The sequence below is a fragment of the Talaromyces marneffei genome, chromosome 7 (genome assembly GCF_009556855.1).
Source record: "Talaromyces marneffei chromosome 7, complete sequence".
Taxonomy (NCBI): Eukaryota; Fungi; Ascomycota; class Eurotiomycetes; order Eurotiales; family Trichocomaceae; genus Talaromyces; species Talaromyces marneffei.
In genome coordinates, this window is record NC_072354.1 from 810,652 (window position 1) to 828,844 (window position 18,193).

Sequence of the window (18,193 nt, forward strand, 5' to 3'; positions counted from 1 at the left end):
GCACACCTATTTAGCCATGCATTGAAGCCTGGCAGAATCATTCTTAGCTACTTACACTTTCCTTGATAGATTTGAGACTAGAAGTAGATAACCAGTCCAGAATGGAACTATACATTTCTTCGATTAGTCACTTATTTAGCTTCAACTGAGCCATATATCTCCTTTCTCAGCTCATAAACCATGTCCTCCACACGTCTCATCTCGCTAATGACACTGACAAGATGCGGGATTCCATCATCAATAGCTTCAGTGAACGATTTTTGGGCACTTTTTAGTGATGAGGGTACGAGGATCCCATACCAAGAGATTGGATCATCGGAGCGGAATATCTTTTTCTTCTTTTTGGTGACTGTTTCTGATTTTGTTTTGGTTGTAGAGCCAGTGCCTTTGTCTTCATTGTTGTTCTTAGCAGCATCCTGGGGTTGTGTTGGCGGCGTTGTGATTCCTGACGATTTTTCAGCTTGTTGATTGGTCTCGTCCGTATGGTCGGGCTGTGTATCATCGGCCACTGTCTCTGTGGCGGCTTTCTCTACGTCTTGTCCAGCATCATTCAATTCCTCCTGTTCATCATTCTTGGAATTGATGACAGATTTATACTCTACTTCAAACTGAACTCTTTCCAGTCGAGTATCTATCCAACTAGAGTCTTGGTCATTGTCCGGCAAGGATGTAACATTCCTTCTGACATCGTCAGCATATCATCCTCACAGTAGAGATATGGAATAATCGCACAATCTCCTCGTCGCTTTCATCCGTTCATCATAAAAGTCCTCGCCGAATCTACGGCCGGGCGAGACATAATTTGCATGTGCAAGTTGGAAGAATCCCTGGAATCATCGGTCAACCATGTACGACGAAGTGGAAGTGATGATATGCATACCGACGATAGCTGCTTCCCTAGTGACTCTTGAAGTTTTTGGTGAGTGTCTAGTAAGAGAAGATAGCGTTCTAGTAGGTTATCGAGTTGTTGGACTTTTTCATCAAATGATGTTGTGGCTGCATTGTTTCTCTTGTCTTCGGGCTCAGTGGGTTCAATGGATGCGCCACGAGACGAAGGGGGTGTTGGTATTTGTGTCATTTCTTTTAGGTATCCGAACGTGTGGTTATATAAGTGCTGGTGCCTATGATCCAGAGTTGTGGTGTTGTTATCTCCGTGTTAGTTGTACCAACAAGGCATCTTCGGCCGGAGCCACGTATGTCCGACCATCCAAAGTCGGACTCGGAGATTGCGGGATCACCCTCAAGTGTCAAAGCTCCGTCATCGCAGGAAAAAGTTGAACCCATCTTGATTCTGCTTTATAACATATCAAAACTTTCCTGGCTAGCCTTTGGGTATGTACCGAATACTGATCGCTTCAGGGTTGAAATGGGTTGCTTTTTTGATTGCAAATACTGACTGTGTTGCTCTGTACAGTATTCGATGAAATAACATTGCCGAGCTATCTCCCTCTCTCCATGCGTCATCTTGGATTCTGCTGTTATTTCAGGTATATTACACAATAGGACCTGGAGAGTATCAGTTTGCGCCTTTGCGTACCATCAGCGACTTCGACAGAGACCTTATTTCAACCGATATCGTGCAAACGACGTGGCTTGAGTTGCAAGCTCCGAGAGTCCGAAATTATTCAGCGAACTCAACTGCTGTCGCAACAATCCACCGACTCATTCTTTTGACATTAAATCCATCATGTCGTCCGTAACTACCCTCCACCGGGACACAGCCTTCCAGGTTCGGTCATTGGTACGTGTCTTCCCCCTCGTTCCTTCCCCCTCGTTCCTTCCCCCTCGATCTTTGCCAACCGCGCAAACATCCACTAATTCGTTTCACGTCAACAGTTCCGAGCCCTCATGCGCCAATCTTCTCAATTCTCAAACTATAACTTCCGCGAATACGCCCGACGACGGACGAGAGACGCCTTCCGGGAACATCAGAAGGAAGGCGAAGAGCGTAAGATACAGGAATTCATTCAGGACGGGTTGAAGAATTTGAGGATGATGAAGGTACTATCCATATCCCCCGTAGCAGATTGCGGATTACAATTACTTACTGGTTTTTCTTAATATAGAGGCAGACTGTGATCAGTCAATTCTATCAATTAGATCGATTGGTTGTGGAGGGGCAGAAGACGGTACGTTGATACCTTTGGTTCTCGTGAATGAATCGCAAGCCTGATGTGTAATAGGGTAAACAAATTGGTGATAAAGGAGATATTGCGCGCCAAAAGGATATTGGGTGAGTTTCAGTAACTATATGGTTTCGTGGCTAGGGTGGCTAACGTCTTGATAGTTGCGATTAAGTACGAGATGCGCAGATGATATGACTATATTACCTACCAACTAGTATAGATAGTTTCTTCGCATATTCTGACCTAGGGTATCGTTTTAAAACGGCGTTTCGCTCGTTGAAAGGACATGATGTGTATACATACTTTTTACTGTTTCATATTGAAGTCACTGCTAATCAGCTAGTTGTACATGAACTATAAACTCCCAGCTCACCCTCTAATCTCGTGTTATTGATCTCAAATCTCAATTAAAACATTTGTCCAAATTCTAACTTATGTACATCCTACCTATCATCTCCATCTATACTAATAGCGAACAGAGTGAGGGTTGATATTGAGAAGAGAAACACGCTAAGACGGAAATGGTTAGTCACGTGTATTGATTGTAACTCTCTCTCCGGAAACGCCTCCGCGCTTCAACAGAGCTGACAAGTACTGACTATCGACGAATTACCTTTTTCATTCGAGTAATAACACACATCACGCAGATTAACTACCTGATATTGAACGCGATACTTGTGGGAGACATCAAATATATCGACGACGGGGCGGTAGCGATTGACGTGCAATAACTTCCAAGCGCGAGCATCACTGCTCGCTCATTGAATATGGCGCCGACAGTAAGTTGCCTGTGCTTTTCATCGTCCTCGTACATACTGTTGTTCTACCTTTTATGCCTTATTTGTGCAACATAAATGCAAATTCCTTGGAAGTTGTGCAAGCATTATATTAGAATTACCATTGCATTCACTCCATTGTCGCATGTCATGGCTTCGTCCAGATAAAGAACCATCCCAGGATTCAAACTAATCACAGCATATTTTCAACAGTTCAGATCCTCCCGCTCAGGTCGCCAATTTGGTGAAACCGCAAATCGCAGTCGCACCAGCGCAGCCGAACACGACGTCTTCGAAGGCCTTCCGATCCGTCGCTGGACCCGTCAAACGCATACAATCTCGCAAGACGCCAAACCCGAGAGTCTTCCCGACAACGCCGGCGGCAGCAACAATGTTGGTGGTGGTAGCGGTACTGGTGGCGGTAAATCAGACCAGCCTTTTCCCGAATTACCTATGCCTAAGGATAGTCATTTACTAGCCCCGCAAAGCCGGGCGTTGCTTCGCGCGGCGAGGGCAGGGTATATTTATTTGCTTCCGGCGTCGAAGGATACGCAGTCTGGGGATGAGAAGGATGGACCTGATATGGAGGATGCGACTACACCTGCAGTGAAGAATGAGAGGAGTTATACGGCGAGGAAATGGAGTCAGATTCCCCGACATGTTGAGCTTCCGGAAGTGGAGTTTTTGGCGAAGAGGAGACCTGGTTTGCCGTCTTTGTATGGTGCTTCTGGCGCCGTTACGGCTGCTGTCCCCAATGCATCACAACCCATGCGGAAAGCCAAAATTCGAAAAGTTGATCCTGAGACGGGTAATATTACGATCTACGATGCTTGGATTCCAGAGGGTCAGAAACTCGAGGGGGAGATTAAGGATGAGTCTCAGGTTTCGAATGGTCATCCCGATGTTACAGTGATCAAGGCGACTCCTGCGCCGGGAACGGTGGTGGAAGGCGTTGGTGTCGCAAATGCTGAAGGAATTGTGGTCGCGTCAACAGCTGTGGAGTCGCCGACCAAGAGGAAAGGACCACCGCCACCAAAGAGAAAGGGCAAAGGATTGAGAGGCAGAGGCCGGAAGAAGGTCATGTTTGCGCCTGGTGAAGGTGCTGAAGCTGGGGGAGAAGATAGAGTGGCCGAGGGTGAACAAGATGAAGACGAGGATGACGAAGAGGGCGATGAGGGTGAAGATGGTGAGGAGGGTGAGGAGGCTACTAAGCAGGGAGATACGTCTGGAGGAGATACGCCGATGAAGGACGCAGCACCTGATACGGCTCCCAAGTTAGACCTTGATGCGATGCCAAGTCTGCTGCCTGCTGCAGAAATCGAGAATGTACCGTCTACAACCGAGCCTGTTATCCCAGAACTCCAATCTCCAGTTCGACCGCAATCAGAAAAATTGACTCCAGAAAATCCCGTGCCGGAGATAGAAACAACGAAAACAGAAGAGGTCACTGAAGTAAAATCCGAACCTACGCCCAGTGCAGATATGATGGAAGATGTTCAGCAAACACAACCTCCTCCAGAGCTTCCAGTTACCGAAAAGATTGAAGTCACAGAAACCGTCCAGCCTGCGGTAGATAGCATAGCTGCAGTTGAGACTGAAACGGAAGTCGAGCAAACCATACAACTACCAGAGCCGCCCGTCGCTTCTGAACCGGTTGATGAACCCGGAACAGCGACCACTGCGCCTGAACCACAACCCGACCTACCAGACACCGTTGAGACTAGTCAAACAAAAGAGCCCTCGCTGCCTCCAGAGGAAGCAACCCAAGTGAAGACAGAACAATCTCCAGCTATTGAGGCTCCTACGGAAACCGAAGCCAAGCCTGAAGCTGAACCTATCGTTTCTGAGCCAGCCCCAGAGGAACAAGTCATCCAGGAACCAAACCCTCCAGCAGAAGAAGCTGCTATCAAGGTGCCGGAGGCGTCTGTTGATGAAAAGAGCGGGGAATCCTAAGAGCAATGTTCATATGTCGTGTTAGTGAGTGTATACACATCCTTTTCCTTTCTACTGAGGCTGGAGTTTTATACGGTTAAGGCGTAAATAGAGCGTTTCTTAGTGTCAGTGTAACCAATATCAACATGATTATTTTCTTAAACCCAGATAACCTTCTATCAATGCTTATATCTACTCAGTCCCGTCCGTAACTAGCTCGATAATGTACATATATACAATGCCCCATCTATCTTACCCAACCTCATACCAAACCCTCCCCCCTCCTCTTTTTATCATCAAATAGATCTCAACTCAACCTCATCCTCCTCATCCCCGCCAATCGCAAAGTCAACACGCTCATAATCCACAGATGATGTTCTTCGTTTCCCCTTTGAGACAGCCGAATCATCATTCCGCGATATCGTAAGTAGCGCCACAGAGACAAACTCGAGCAAAAACCCGCAAATCAAAGAAATGATTTCTGTGGGATCATGAGTATTCAGTCCCTGGTACAGAATCATGGATGCGGAGATGGTGCACGTCGCGAAGCCGACGTAGTACATTGCATTCACCCTAGCCCACCAACTATATCAGTATTTCAAAACTCGAATAGAAAGATTAGGTAGGGGAGAACTCACAAATAAGCCGAAAACACACTCATAGCCTTATTCAAATAGTGTGTTTGAGTCAACGTCGTAACCACCAGAACCACCAAAAACACATATGTCGATGGATGCGTGAATTGATTGTTCCCCTCAAAAGTGAGCTTGACTGCAATACCGAACGCTTTCACGCTCATGACGGACACGGAGCCGACCAGAGAACAAATGCTCATGTAGATGACGGGGTTTATGCGGCCGCTGCGGGGTGCGAGACGGTTTATGGCATAGAGGGTGTAGAGGATTACGAAGAGGAGGTAGGCCAAAAACACTTCCCCCCAGGAAAGTCAGTACCATAGCCCGGGAGATGAGGGAGTGAAAGGGACGTACGAGGTTGAGTAGCCAAATCCAATACTTCGTCGATGGTATGGATCTCTCTATCAGCGGGGGCATGTAGCACAAGCAGGATTGAGCCAAGCAAACAGTTTGCGCAGCCTACACGGCCGACGGTGTTGAGTTCTTCGCTGAGGAAGTATGCTCCCAGTACAGCTCTGTATATCTGTTAGACATCTTCCATAATGTTTCTAGATGGGAGAGTTTGCTGACCCAATCAACACACTCAATGCCCCTAGGGGTGTAACTAGAACAGCAGGCGCAAATGCATAGGCGGCGGTGTTCATCAATTCTCCAATAACCACTAACAAATACATTAGTACACAACTCTGAAATGAAAAAACGGGGACGTACGAGTAATAGTCCCACACCACCAAAGCGGGTTCTGGATATATCTGAATCCTTCACCGTCATAGCCGTGACGGTCTGAGGATTGTATTAGACTCTAGTATATCAGTTAGCCGATGCCTTCTTCATTCATGTATTTGACAGATTGTGGTATGGACCTTTTTTGTGATGACATAACTCGATCCTAGTATCGACTAGATTAGCTTCTTTTGAACATAATTGTGCATATATGCACTTCGGAGGCACAAGTCGCCATGTTAAGGATTGCATACCAATAGCCACAGAAGCCAACACCGCCAGCGTGAGGCCGATGAATCTAGGCATGAACTGTTAGCGAGGATTCAGGAAGAGTGGGTAGGGAACATACTTATCATGCGCTGTTGCCATTATGTACAGATTCTATAGAAAATTTCTCGTATATATAGCTGGTCTAAGTCTCCATCGATCTTCAATGATATGTTTGGCGGTTGCAGTGGATGCTCATTAGGCGACGTTTTCTGTCTCCTGTCAAGTGACCAAGAAAAATAGCACGGTATGAAAACGCGACCACCATGAATGATCTCGTGTAGACTTGTTACGTACAGCCGGTCAATGTACCATGCAGTCATTAAAAAAGATAATCGATAGACATATGTTCAGTGTCTCGTGCCTCCTTGAAAGTTGATAGTCAGGAGAATCAAACTCCCGCGGGAGACACAATCCAATCATCTTTCGCCTTTGAGGGGTTGACCCCTGCCGCTAGTCTGTTTTTGGAAATACCTCAACAAAACGGTTCTGCCTTTCAAAGTTTATGTTTATACGTATGTGTCTGTCTGTCTAACATCAGGAGAGAAACAACGCATATCTGGCAAAGCAAGTGGCATATATTGACGCTCTGGATTGACTCAACGCCTGGAAGCAATACGGTATTACCATACATAAACTCCTACATGATGTAACCAATGAATACTCCTGAATAAAAGACCCCCAATAAAGACAAGACTGAAATTTCAGAATGAAATCGAATCGAATACAATGAGAAGATAAAACCAGCCTAGCCATTCCTCCTAGATCAACGTACAGTTCGCCCCGCGCAAAAAAATGATACTGAAATGCAACGTCAACGCTAGATATGAAGTGACACCGATTTAGGCCTGAAAATAGAGAATAATAGAGTTGGGAATTGGCAGCCCAGAAACGGCACACGTATTATTTCTTGCCAACCTTGGTGGCAGCTGCTTTGCTTTTGACGCTTCCGCCAGGGCTCTTGTTGGGCGTCTTGTTAGGCGTCTTCTTCAAGGGCGTCTTTTTAGCAGGTGTATTCTTCTTAGCAGGACGCTTTGCTTTCAGTGTTTGTGTGCCTTTCTTAAAGCTGGTAGACCGACGAGCCGTAGCTTTAAATCGAATCCGAACTCTCTCCGATCCTGACACGGCTTTGGCCTCTTTGACAGTCGACTTAGTAGCAACAGGCTTCTTTTTCGTCACCTGTTGGATCTTCACCTTAGATGATGCTTTGGCTGCTGTGGCCACCTTGGTGACCTTTGACTTGATAATCGTCTTCGATTTCGTCGTGGACTTTGATGTCTTGGTTGCCTTCGTGACGGTAACATTCTTCCTAACATGCACAGCGGCCTTCTTGCCCTTCAATGCTGATTTGGCCTTGGACACTGCTTTGGAAATGGTTGTCTTGACTGATGTGCCTTTGATGGTCTTCCGCTTCTTGTTGAGAGCAGAGGTCGATTCGTCTAGCACACCTCCTAGCTTGCGCTTGGTTCCAGCTAGAGCGCCTTTGGCTTTCTTCTGTAGAGCTTCCTTCTTTTGCTCGGCTTTGGACTCTCTGATTTCGCGTTCCTTGGGTCGTGGCCCAAGAACACCACGGCAGGTTGGAGCTCCACAGCGGCACTGTTGTACGTTCTTCTGCGAGTATGGACTTTTGCGTGTCAGTATATCGATATGAATTGTCTGGTTGAGATACTCACTCAAAATTATAGTCATAGGTAAGCTCTTCGCCAGTCATGATGCCTCTGTCGCCCGCAAAAAGAGCCATACGTGGCTTCCCACCCACAGTCCATTTCTCCATTCGGCAGTTGGGAGCGCATGAATGATTGACGAAACGCGCAATAGAACCACGTGTTGCATCAATGATCATGTTTTGGTCAAAATACATCAAATAATAGCACTGTATGGTGTGAGGATGTACCTATAACCACGTAGGGGTTTGTAAAGAACTTACCTCATTGTTCTTATACACCGACCGCATGCGCCGTTCACATTCATTCTGTGTGATAATTTCTCCTGTGTACTCCACAATAATCTGGTTCGGCTCAAATGTACGGTTGCTGCGTACACCATACCCTCGATCAGCTGTCTTGATAACCTCGACGCCGATGTTGTATTTTCCACCAGCCTTTGTCCGTTGCTTTAACTCTTCAAAACTCCGATTACCGCAGTTAGGTCCAACACGACAATTGCTCGAATCGCATTCGTAGAACATAAACCTATTCTGACAGTCCTCATCGCAGCCAGTTTCTTCCTCGCAGAGGCAAGTCGAAAGCTCGATTTTCTTGTTTTCTCGCCAAAAGCTAGCAGCATCGCCAACAAACACGTCTAAATGAGTTAGCAAGTATGCCAGGCTGTTAGCAAAAAAGTCCAACTTACTTCGGTTCGTCTTCTTCCATTCATCCGGCTTCGGTTGACCCGGGGGCAGTGGTGAGAATATATCAAAAGGAAGCTTGAAATCACGACCAAGTTTGATCAATCGTTCGCCCGCAAACATAGGTAAAGGAAGAAGCTTTCGCTGTGGCTCTGGAGCAGCTCTGCGCCTAGCAGCCCTGATCTTATTATTCGCCTCGTTCAAGCGCGGGTCGTAGTCACGTTCCTGTCCGGTATACATTCCTTGATCCAGCCATCGTTTCTGTTTGAACTGTGGCACAATTGGTTTTTCTGCTTCATCAGCCTTTGCTGCCTCTTCTTCCAGCTCTTTCTTCTTTACTTGTAGATCACCGTCGGACACTCGGCGCTTCTTGGGATCCGGAAGCTCAGAACTACTGTCGAGCGCATCTTTCGCAGGTAGGGAGTGTCGAGGACGTAGACTGGCGCGACGCTTCATGACCACCTTTTCCATTGCATCTCGAGACCGTTTCCCCAAAACACTGGCTGCTCTGTCGAGCACTTCAGCTGCTCTGGTGACCAAACTAAGACGAGACGAGCGGCGCGGTGGTGTAGCTTTTTCTGGCTTGCTGGTCGACTTGGTCTCTTCCATATTAGCTTCCGTATTGCCCTTATCATTGCTCTTATGATCATCCTCCTTCACTGTGCGAGCTCGTAGGGAACGCCGTCGAGGTGCTTCATCTTCTTCTTCGGATCGCTTCGAGACGGGTGTTGCAAGATGTGCTTGTTCGTCAGTGTCCACTGCATCCCGCATGAGAGTTGTCTGGCTCCATGAGTGGTCGTTTAGGTTGGCGTCATTCTTCACTGACGACGGGGAAGCGCGGCTCTCAGCAACGCTGTTTACAAGTGTTTCTCCGGAAACGGTGCGGTCTTTGGGTGTGATTGTTGATCCTTCTCCATTCGTTAATGGACTTTCTTCCTCTAGGTCGCGTAGATTCTCTAATGCGCGGAGAGACATACGCGTAACACGCGCAGAACGTCGTCGTGTCTCAGGTTTCTCATCTCCGGCAACAGCGAGATCATGATTACTCGAAGTTTCGGAACGGCTAGCTTCTGGCGTCAGCAAAGGACCGGAGAAGTCGACCCCGATGGGGCCGTTGTGGCTGAACGTGTCTTGCTCCATGGTGTCTGATGTAATTGTAGTCGTGTTGCTAACATCAGCTGATTCTAGGGAGGACCGGGCTCGGCGCGTCATCATCTTGGAAGAACCCGGGGCAGCAGCAACTGCCTCGCGAAGGATGGAATTGGTCAGTGCCGCGGGCGATAGAAAGTTGACAATCGACTCAAACATGAAGGTACGAGAGAATGAGTGGATTTGGAAAAAGGGTTAAACGTCCAGTAGACGGGACCCGAACGGGGGTTTTGATTGAATGCGCGGGAGAGAGCCGGGGCTGCACAAGACAGAAAAGAGGGTGGAGTAAAAACGGGTTTGGCTAGTCAGGTCCAGGACAGAACGAACTCAGATAACTGGATGGCTGGATTTGGCAGACCAATCCTATTGTCAGATTATAAGCTGAGATTGGGTTTTGACATGAACCAAGACCGACCTCACGCGTCGTGAGGGATATTTCAGATTCAGAATGTTGATGTCTGGTGCAATGTAAACATGGACATCGACCAGGACCTCAATCAAGACAGACCTCAACAACAATGGGATAGCAAGTTGACTAGCTCAAACGAAGAATGTAACAATGATTGACAGATGAGGACAAACAGAGGGTGTCAATGAATAGAATTGATGAATAGGTAGTGAAGGGTGGTTGTTGTTGATGTAGGGGGACAATTGAAGCGAGGCTTGGGAGGAGGGAGTGGGAGTCGGCAGGAACGCAACTTCAAGGAAGTCATCTTTGTATGGAATGTTTGTACTCTTCTTGCCTGACTAAGTACATCCCACCCCGGTCAGCATTCCATAGAACTATCCGTCAGACAGCAGCTTCTCAGTACATAAGTACACAAGCACTCTGCTTCGTCTACAGTATCTATCTAGAATTGAGACGGGCTTCCTCCGGTCTGCGTATTGCTCACTCCAAACCAAGTTAACAATCCCGTACTTGCTGTCTTGGTACCAAGAGTTCTTAACGTCTTTCCTGTTCATGTACAACATGGTTCGAGCAACTTCGGGATTACAAGACACAGACCTACTCCGTAGTATATATCGTTGGCCATGAGATTCTACCTTGGTAATACCAGTATTGCTGCCCGTGGATTTGCCATGTCTTAGAGCTCAGACCCGTGACAACATTGAAGTACACTGGTGGATACAAGGATGACAAACATCACAGCAAGTGTTTCAGCTACTGGGAAATGGCAGACGAGGAGATGGCTTCTGGGTTCTTTACCAGATTTGTTCTCCAAGAGACAAAATATCATACATGTATATTCTATGATTATGGACAGATTTGTGTTCGGTCAGCCTACCTAGGTAGCTAGTTAACCAACTATCAGCGATCAAATAATCAACATGAAGCGATCACGTTTGCCTTAAGCTAGTTATCTAACCAGCCAGACAGAAGATGCAAGCATAATCCAGGAATCAATAATTAGATGCCTTTATATAAAGAGAGCACACGAGAGATAATAATTCGATTTCAAAATACCAATAATAGTAGTCAGAACGCAGGTATAGTTGTACATTACAAATAAAAGAGGGGAATCATTGAGAAGAATGAAAGGAAATCAGTTCGTATGAATGACAGTTTGAGTCGTTATGCCAACGGAGCCGAAAATGAATAAACCAACAGTAGAAATAAAAAGTATGATAAGGACATCAGTGTCAGAAGAATAGGGGAGAAAAGAATGGAAGAGGTTAGGTGAGTGTATGATACAACATAAGTGTATGCGGAGGAAGAGTATATTAACAAGGAATTCCTCAAGATCTGCTATTGCTCTCCCGCATGTCAGGTTGATATGAAGAGCCAGTATTCGCGTTTCGTCCAACCACAGCTTGCATCTCCAGTCCAGCTTGCGCTTCAACATCTTTAGCAGTCAGATACTTGCGCTTTTGCGTTGCAAAGCGCTGATCACCTTGCTGATATGGTTTCTTGAACTGGAGATATGTTGGTGGTCGTGGCCTGGTGAGTACTGCAATCCAGTTGCGCAGTACATTTCCCTGCGTAAAAGGTCGCAGACGGTCTGCTTTTGCAAATTTATGAGAGTTAAGATATTCTCGTGTGGTTTCGCCACGAGCCACGAGCCAGAGGTGATAGAACCAGAGTGCTGCAGGGTATGGGAACGCAAGGGCACCATAGATTACCATTGCGAATGGAACTCGCCATTTGCTGATTGACTCGCCAAAGGAGATGTGTTGACGCTGTTGGTAGAGAAGCACATGTGCCAATGAAGCTCCGAGGAGAAACAAGGCGAGAATTGTGGCAGAGCTGACGAAACCAAAGAAATACCGATAATTACGACGGCCAACACAGTTATTGAGCCACACGCAGTGGTGATCAAGGGTCTCAACACAGTTGTCACACACTCGGCAGTGATAGCATCGTGGCGGGCGCCATATATTGCAGGTTTTGCAGTATTTGACTGGGACTACCATGGCATCGACTTCAGATGTAGCCAATTTGGTCATTACCCAGTCAGTTGTTGGCGGGCCTAATGCCAGCGGATCAGAGGATGGATCAGTCGTGGGCAATGGATGCAAGTTTCTCGGAATGATCTTGATTCGTGTAAAGTTAGCAATAAATTCATCCATGAAGTGTCAATATGGATACTCACCCCAGGGTCGACGACGGAGGCGTGTACAAAAGATGAGAAGCAAACGTAGAAGATATAGCCGAATATAATGGGAATTGCCGGCGACACATTGTGCCATAGCCAGGGAGCTCTATTGAAAAGTCAGCTAAATCCATCACAAGACAACAACACAACATACGAATATGCAAGAAACAATGTAACAGGAAGAACAATCAATATTCCTGTTGCAATGTTGACTGGCTTGTCACGGGAGTTCTGAAACCTGCCACTACCCCAGAAAACTGTATTGCCAGTGAAATATTCATAATTCTTGCCGAGATTTGCGGGCGGTGCTGGAGCTTTGTGATCCTTCATGGAACGTGGAGAGGAAGATGTCACCGATGATAGTCTCTCGTGACCTCTACTGGCTGGACGCTGAGGATCCTCGTTTTTGTTATGAATGGGCAAAATGCCGGATCGAAATGATAGTGGCGATTTCTGCGCAGGATCGTGCAGAGACCCCGTTTGGAAGGTCCTATTTATATTGAGTCGCTCCGGTGCAGACTTTTTCTCTCGCTCATGGAGTAATTTGACGCTTTCCCCAAGACTCCTGATAGTTGTATTTCCCGTCGGGCTGGCGTTGGAGGTATTCCGGTCAGAAATGATAGGGTCGGTGAATTCCGTGCCACGAGAAGGAGGAACTTCCAAATCGTTTGCGTAAGCGCCAAGATGCACCGTGCTATTCGATATCAAACTTCTTCTATTCAGGCCGTTCTCATCCTCAACAGTTTCTGTCGTCTCTATATATGCCTCGGGGGGTACCTGACTTGGACGACGATATGCCTGTAATCTTTGAGAGCTCATAGGCCGAAAGAACGCTTGAGGAGTGAAAGAAGGAACATGAGTTCTGCTAATCCGGCTCATTCGGCTGGACGAGCTGCCCGGACGAAGCGGGTTCGAATTCCCTGTTGATAATCGCGCTGCTAGTGGTGGGGGGCCTCGTCGAGACTGCGGTGGCTGGGCCGATGTCGCCGCGCGCGATGACATAGATCGATCTCCATCTTCAGAAGCAATATCCGTCATGCGCGAGGAGATACCGCCTACGGAAGGGGGGTGAGGTACATCCAATCCAGGAGATACCGGGAAGCCAGGTGTGATTGGAGTTGATGCGGTGCTGGAGTCGGCCATGGCTGGAAGCCGGGTGTTCCAACGTATTATATCTCAGACTATAAGCATGCGTAGCGACCGTTCATGATGCGATTTCGGATAAACAGAGGTTCTAGCAATGGCATTCAACGTGTGGGCGATTGCTTCGGCAGACGACGGTGGGCCAGAAGGCAAGGAGTTGAGTAAGGAATTCGATGTAAGACACGCGTCGACAGCGGCTGGATATAAAATATAAAATCAAGTAAAAAGGGAGGGTATAGAGAAAGAGTGGGCGGTGTTTCAAAATGAGAGACTGAGACAAAGACGTCAAGATATGGATGGATGATTGTGTGATTGTGATTGTGACGAGTTCAATGGATTATTTCTTCCCCTTAATCACCGAACCTCCGCCGGGAGATCACTGGGTCCCTGGCGCTAGCCGTATTCATTCTAGCGGTATAAGCTTATTATCAGCTTCATCTTTATCCAGTCGATTGTCTTCCTTATTTATCTTTAACTACAGAGTAATATTGAATATTTGAAAGATTATTGGGCTGAGGCCTCTAGGATAGTGCAACCCCTTTGAGAAATGGTCATTGTCCATATGCTGCTGTTGACTCCGACGAACTGTGTGTGACATTAAGTACTCCGGATACTAGTCATGGTACTAGTTGCATATCATGGTCGAGGCCCATGCTTTCGAAAAGGGTTGGCAAGTAGTCAAGATTGGTCAGATTGCACTTGGGGTTGGAGGCATGCGGTTACGACCAAATAAATACGATGGGGTGGTCTGGTATTAATCGGTCCAGATGTCATGTCTTCGCGATGCTGATATGGTAACTGTTGAATGAGACATGAGAATGTGGATGTGGCAATTGTAAAAAGTACTAGTTGTTTCCATTTTTACTTCGTCGTCTCCTTCCAATATCAGTCCATGTGAGCATATTGTCCCTTCTCCGATCAGTGACCTACAGTCAAGGTCTACTCCGTATGAAAGAGAAGGTCGCGTTGTAGATTGCATAAGCATGAAGCTGTAACAGTGTAGTCATATGAATGACGATGAAGCCGAATACCACCAATCTACTCTTTCCGTTGGATCAGCGTATTCCCTAATTGATGGCTGAGAGCTTCCGTGATATATCTATTACAGCCAATTTGTAGGTGTCTGGTACGGGTAAGCAGGAACGCTTTGTCGGCCAACCTCCCTAAGAGCTCTTGTCAATTGCATCCTGCATTCTTCGCAGCTCTGGTAAACCCCACTGTTGCATCCATTCGCATTTGACTACTTCATCGATTGTGGCCCTTTTCCCCGGCTCAAGAACCAGGATCAACTTCATCATACCACGGAAAGCCGCCTCCTCGTCCGCCGAAAACAACTCGAATCCATTCCTTTCTCGTGGCTTTCGTATGTTTTCGTCGAACCGCGTATCCCAGTCCCTAGATGTGATTCCATACCACTGACGGAGATCTTCTTTTACGCTTTTGTGGGTATCTTCGTGGAACCGGTTGCTTCTTTCTTTCCACTCATTCCACCATCGGTTGGGTAATTTTCCAAGCATTTCGACATGCTCCATTGTAACCTCATCGAGCGAGACAGGGAAAGACTCAAATGGAGGCCTGCATCCAAAATATCCCAGATAGTACATGCCAGTGTCCAAACATCCCCTGGGTAAGAGAGAGGCTCATCTAACTGCCCGGCGTCTGCAAAGCGGGATTCTGGTGGTGCAAGTAAGAGCGGCGTATGAGCAGTGTACTGTTTTGTTGTTTGAGGATCAAACGCTTCTCCAAAATCTGAGATTGTGATTGGCGCATCTTTAAGGGTTACTTTGTCACTATCAATGCCTAGCCATATAGGGATAACAAGCTCTGAAGGAACCCCAGGGCCAAGAGGAAGTCCATCCTCGCGGACAACAGGCTCTTTCGCTGGTTCGCCAGTTCTGGCACGTAATTGCTTCGACGTCTTGTTCTTCATGTCGGACGGCAATTGAAGAAGCATGTTCCCGAGGTGGAGATCTGTAACATAGTCAGACTTGTCAAGGAAAGTGCTTCAGTTGTGTCAATTTACCCCCATGAACAATACCTTGAGAATGAATGAGCTGCACGCCAAGTAAGAGTTGTGCGGCGATGGCTCTTGCTGCGGGAAGATGAAGGAGTCGATGATAAGGGTACTCTTTTACTTCATTGAGGTTAAGTCTTGCAGCGTCAGTTATTAAACACCGATGAGTGCCATTCGGTCCGGAGACCGTGAAGGAATCAAGGATATTTTGGACAATAGGTTTTCCGGGGAGGCTAGATTCGGCCTTTGCTAGTCGCGAAAGAACCTCCATCTCGTGCATTCGGTCGACTGACTCGGCTGTTGAGATTTTGAGGGCAACTAGGCGGCCATTCACTATATCCTCTGCTAACCAAGTTGTAGCAGAACGACCGAACCCGAGTTTGTGGGCGATTACGTATCGACCAGAGCAGAATTGATCGCCCAGCATAGTGGGATGATAGCCACCTGGGACATAATAATCCAAACGCTCGACGTCTTCCACAAATTTATACTTCACTTTGCTAGGTTCCATACGAGTCGCCATGTGTCTCTTGCATATAAGTAAACGAAGCTGATGTGCCCATGTCTGAAGCAAAGGTTTGGCCTTCAATAATTGCCAAATAGAGATACTGGTACGATTGCACATGATGCTAAGGAGGCACAAAAGAGGCCGAAAACGAGATTAAGATTCAGGGCCCATCAGAAGCCTCCTGCCAGAGAAGGCATGTCAAGCTTCTCGAAGTTGATGTGTATACCGGTAAGGGCCAATCAAGTGTTCTGCAATCTCGGAACCCTTGAAGGACTCATGTTGCCGGCCATGGATATGTGAACAGCAAGACTAACTTCAATATTCGAGAAGCCACCTACACCCCAGAAAAGGCAGACCCAACTGTTACAAGGAGAACTGAATGTCCCGTGTGGCCAAGTGATCGTGCATATGAATACGAGATCGAGGTGGCTTTCGGCGACCTTCCAGATGACTCTGAGTTCAGTTAGAAGACCAGGACTAACCGGGGCTCGGATATTATGTATGGAAAGATATACTATTTTGAGCTATCATAGATGCAGTAATTTAGTATCAACAACCAACAATAATGAATCACTGATAAAGTGTACATTCTAGCGTTCATGAGGTAGAAATTATCATAGTATCACATCGCTGCAAATGGTTTAGCGTGTTACCGAAGTCCTAGGATCACCTGATCCGCGGGCCGAGATATCATCGTGTGGTGAGAACGACATCACATCACTTCTCGTCAACTCCACCACTCGACTCTCCCCTCCACCACCCTTTCTGTCCACTACAGAAAAACGATCGAAAATGTCTTCAATTGCATCCTTCACAGCTCGTCGGGCTTTCGTCGCTCGTCCAGCTCTCGTCGCTCGTCCGGCTCTTCTTTCTCGCGCCGCCCCGGTCCGCCGATTCGCCAGTCCCGCGAAAGTTGAGGAGAGCCTGGAAGAAGCCGGCAGGCGTGATCCCGAGCTTTACGTATGTCCTTATTGACGCTGAAACACGTGCAATTGGAGAGCTCTGGAGGCTGATTGTAGTTATGCTTTATAGGTTCTTCTCGGTGTCATGTCCGGTGCTTTCCTGCTCGCTGGATGGTACGTTCGCCCGCCTACCTTGCCCTACCTTCGATTGCACGATTCAATTGCAAAAGCATACACTCAATTCGCAGCAACAAGACACTCGAAGAAATTGAATTCCAGCTAATGAGCGATGATGCAGGTTCTTCGGCCGCAAGCCCACCTCCGTAACCTCCGAAAGCAACGTTCGCATCGGTGAATCCGCCATGCCCTGGGAGGGCGACGACGAAGACAAAGTCTTCAAATACCAGTACCACCCTCACGGCGACAAGAACCAGCCTCTCCGCAACGCTCCTAGCGCTTTGAACACTGTTATTGTGCCTAATGTTACTTTGCCTGAGGTACGCTCTCTACCCTAGACGCCTGAAGCTATTCAGATGATTAACGTTGTTTGTGTAGGACCTTCATGAGAGATTCAACAAATACGGAAAGGAGGAATACGACTACTAAATTCCCTCTCCCTTGGGGTCTGCAGGCGCGAAATTGAATTGGACAATGGTTTCGTCATTGATCGGAATATAGATCCGATTTTATTGATGCCACACCTGTCTCTTATAGAACGAGTTTTGCGAAAGAATAAAAGCATGGCTTGCTTGTACTCTAGAAAGAAAACCCAATGATGACACAATCATCGTCAACCAGAAAAAGATATAAAAAAACACCCCCAGACAGAGACTACTTGTTTTGTTCTATGTATAGTTTTGAGCAATCTGTGTGTCCTTCGAAATCGAATACTTATTTCATTTGTTTTTCTTCAATCATTATCATTCGTGTTTTGAAATGTAAAACTAGACGGACTAGAAAAATGTTGAATCTTAAGATAAGAAAAATAAAATGTTTTTATCTTTTGGGGAGCTCATCGTAAAAAAAGAAAAGAGGAAGAGAGAGAAAGTATGGTACACAATGACATGCCACACACTG

At 46.9% G+C, this 18,193-nt stretch overlaps 8 protein-coding genes across 8 annotated transcripts; 3 read left to right on the plus strand and 5 right to left on the minus strand.

Annotated features, from left to right (window-relative positions):
- Positions 1–131: 131 nt before the first annotated feature.
- EYB26_008948 (uncharacterized protein) lies at positions 132–1,078 on the minus strand (the record flags this gene model as incomplete). Its single annotated transcript, XM_054268199.1, has 3 exons — positions 132–681; positions 733–827; positions 881–1,078. 3 exons carry the CDS (start codon positions 1,076–1,078, stop codon positions 132–134), a joined length of 843 nt encoding a protein of 280 aa, XP_054124174.1.
- Positions 1,079–1,687: 609 nt separating this feature from the next.
- On the plus strand, positions 1,688–2,297 carry EYB26_008949 (uncharacterized protein; the record flags this gene model as incomplete). The annotated part of the gene is made up of 5 exons (XM_054268200.1): positions 1,688–1,741; positions 1,837–2,001; positions 2,067–2,129; positions 2,184–2,233; positions 2,288–2,297. 5 exons carry the CDS (start codon positions 1,688–1,690, stop codon positions 2,295–2,297), a joined length of 342 nt encoding a protein of 113 aa, XP_054124175.1.
- Positions 2,298–2,893: 596 nt separating this feature from the next.
- EYB26_008950 (uncharacterized protein) lies at positions 2,894–4,855 on the plus strand (the record flags this gene model as incomplete). Its single annotated transcript, XM_054268201.1, has 2 exons — positions 2,894–2,905; positions 3,116–4,855. The coding sequence occupies 2 exons, from the start codon at positions 2,894–2,896 to the stop codon at positions 4,853–4,855; spliced, it is 1,752 nt and encodes a 583-aa protein (XP_054124176.1).
- Positions 4,856–5,130: 275 nt separating this feature from the next.
- EYB26_008951 (uncharacterized protein) lies at positions 5,131–6,561 on the minus strand (the record flags this gene model as incomplete). The annotated part of the gene is made up of 8 exons (XM_054268202.1): positions 5,131–5,407; positions 5,473–5,764; positions 5,824–5,984; positions 6,040–6,130; positions 6,181–6,271; positions 6,333–6,358; positions 6,447–6,490; positions 6,542–6,561. The coding sequence occupies 8 exons, from the start codon at positions 6,559–6,561 to the stop codon at positions 5,131–5,133; spliced, it is 1,002 nt and encodes a 333-aa protein (XP_054124177.1).
- An 801-nt stretch (positions 6,562–7,362) lies between these two features.
- On the minus strand, positions 7,363–10,021 carry EYB26_008952 (uncharacterized protein; the record flags this gene model as incomplete). The annotated part of the gene is made up of 5 exons (XM_054268203.1): positions 7,363–8,083; positions 8,133–8,332; positions 8,387–8,760; positions 8,812–9,714; positions 9,784–10,021. The coding sequence occupies 5 exons, from the start codon at positions 10,019–10,021 to the stop codon at positions 7,363–7,365; spliced, it is 2,436 nt and encodes an 811-aa protein (XP_054124178.1).
- A 1,671-nt stretch (positions 10,022–11,692) lies between these two features.
- On the minus strand, positions 11,693–13,692 carry EYB26_008953 (uncharacterized protein; the record flags this gene model as incomplete). The annotated part of the gene is made up of 3 exons (XM_054268204.1): positions 11,693–12,487; positions 12,547–12,655; positions 12,704–13,692. 3 exons carry the CDS (start codon positions 13,690–13,692, stop codon positions 11,693–11,695), a joined length of 1,893 nt encoding a protein of 630 aa, XP_054124179.1.
- A 1,163-nt stretch (positions 13,693–14,855) lies between these two features.
- EYB26_008954 (uncharacterized protein) lies at positions 14,856–16,331 on the minus strand (the record flags this gene model as incomplete). The annotated part of the gene is made up of 3 exons (XM_054268205.1): positions 14,856–15,267; positions 15,342–15,663; positions 15,716–16,331. The coding sequence occupies 3 exons, from the start codon at positions 16,329–16,331 to the stop codon at positions 14,856–14,858; spliced, it is 1,350 nt and encodes a 449-aa protein (XP_054124180.1).
- Positions 16,332–17,006: 675 nt separating this feature from the next.
- Positions 17,007–17,722, plus strand: EYB26_008955 (uncharacterized protein; the record flags this gene model as incomplete). The annotated part of the gene is made up of 4 exons (XM_054268206.1): positions 17,007–17,174; positions 17,247–17,290; positions 17,415–17,613; positions 17,672–17,722. 4 exons carry the CDS (start codon positions 17,007–17,009, stop codon positions 17,720–17,722), a joined length of 462 nt encoding a protein of 153 aa, XP_054124181.1.
- Between the last annotated feature and the right edge of the window lie 471 nt (positions 17,723–18,193).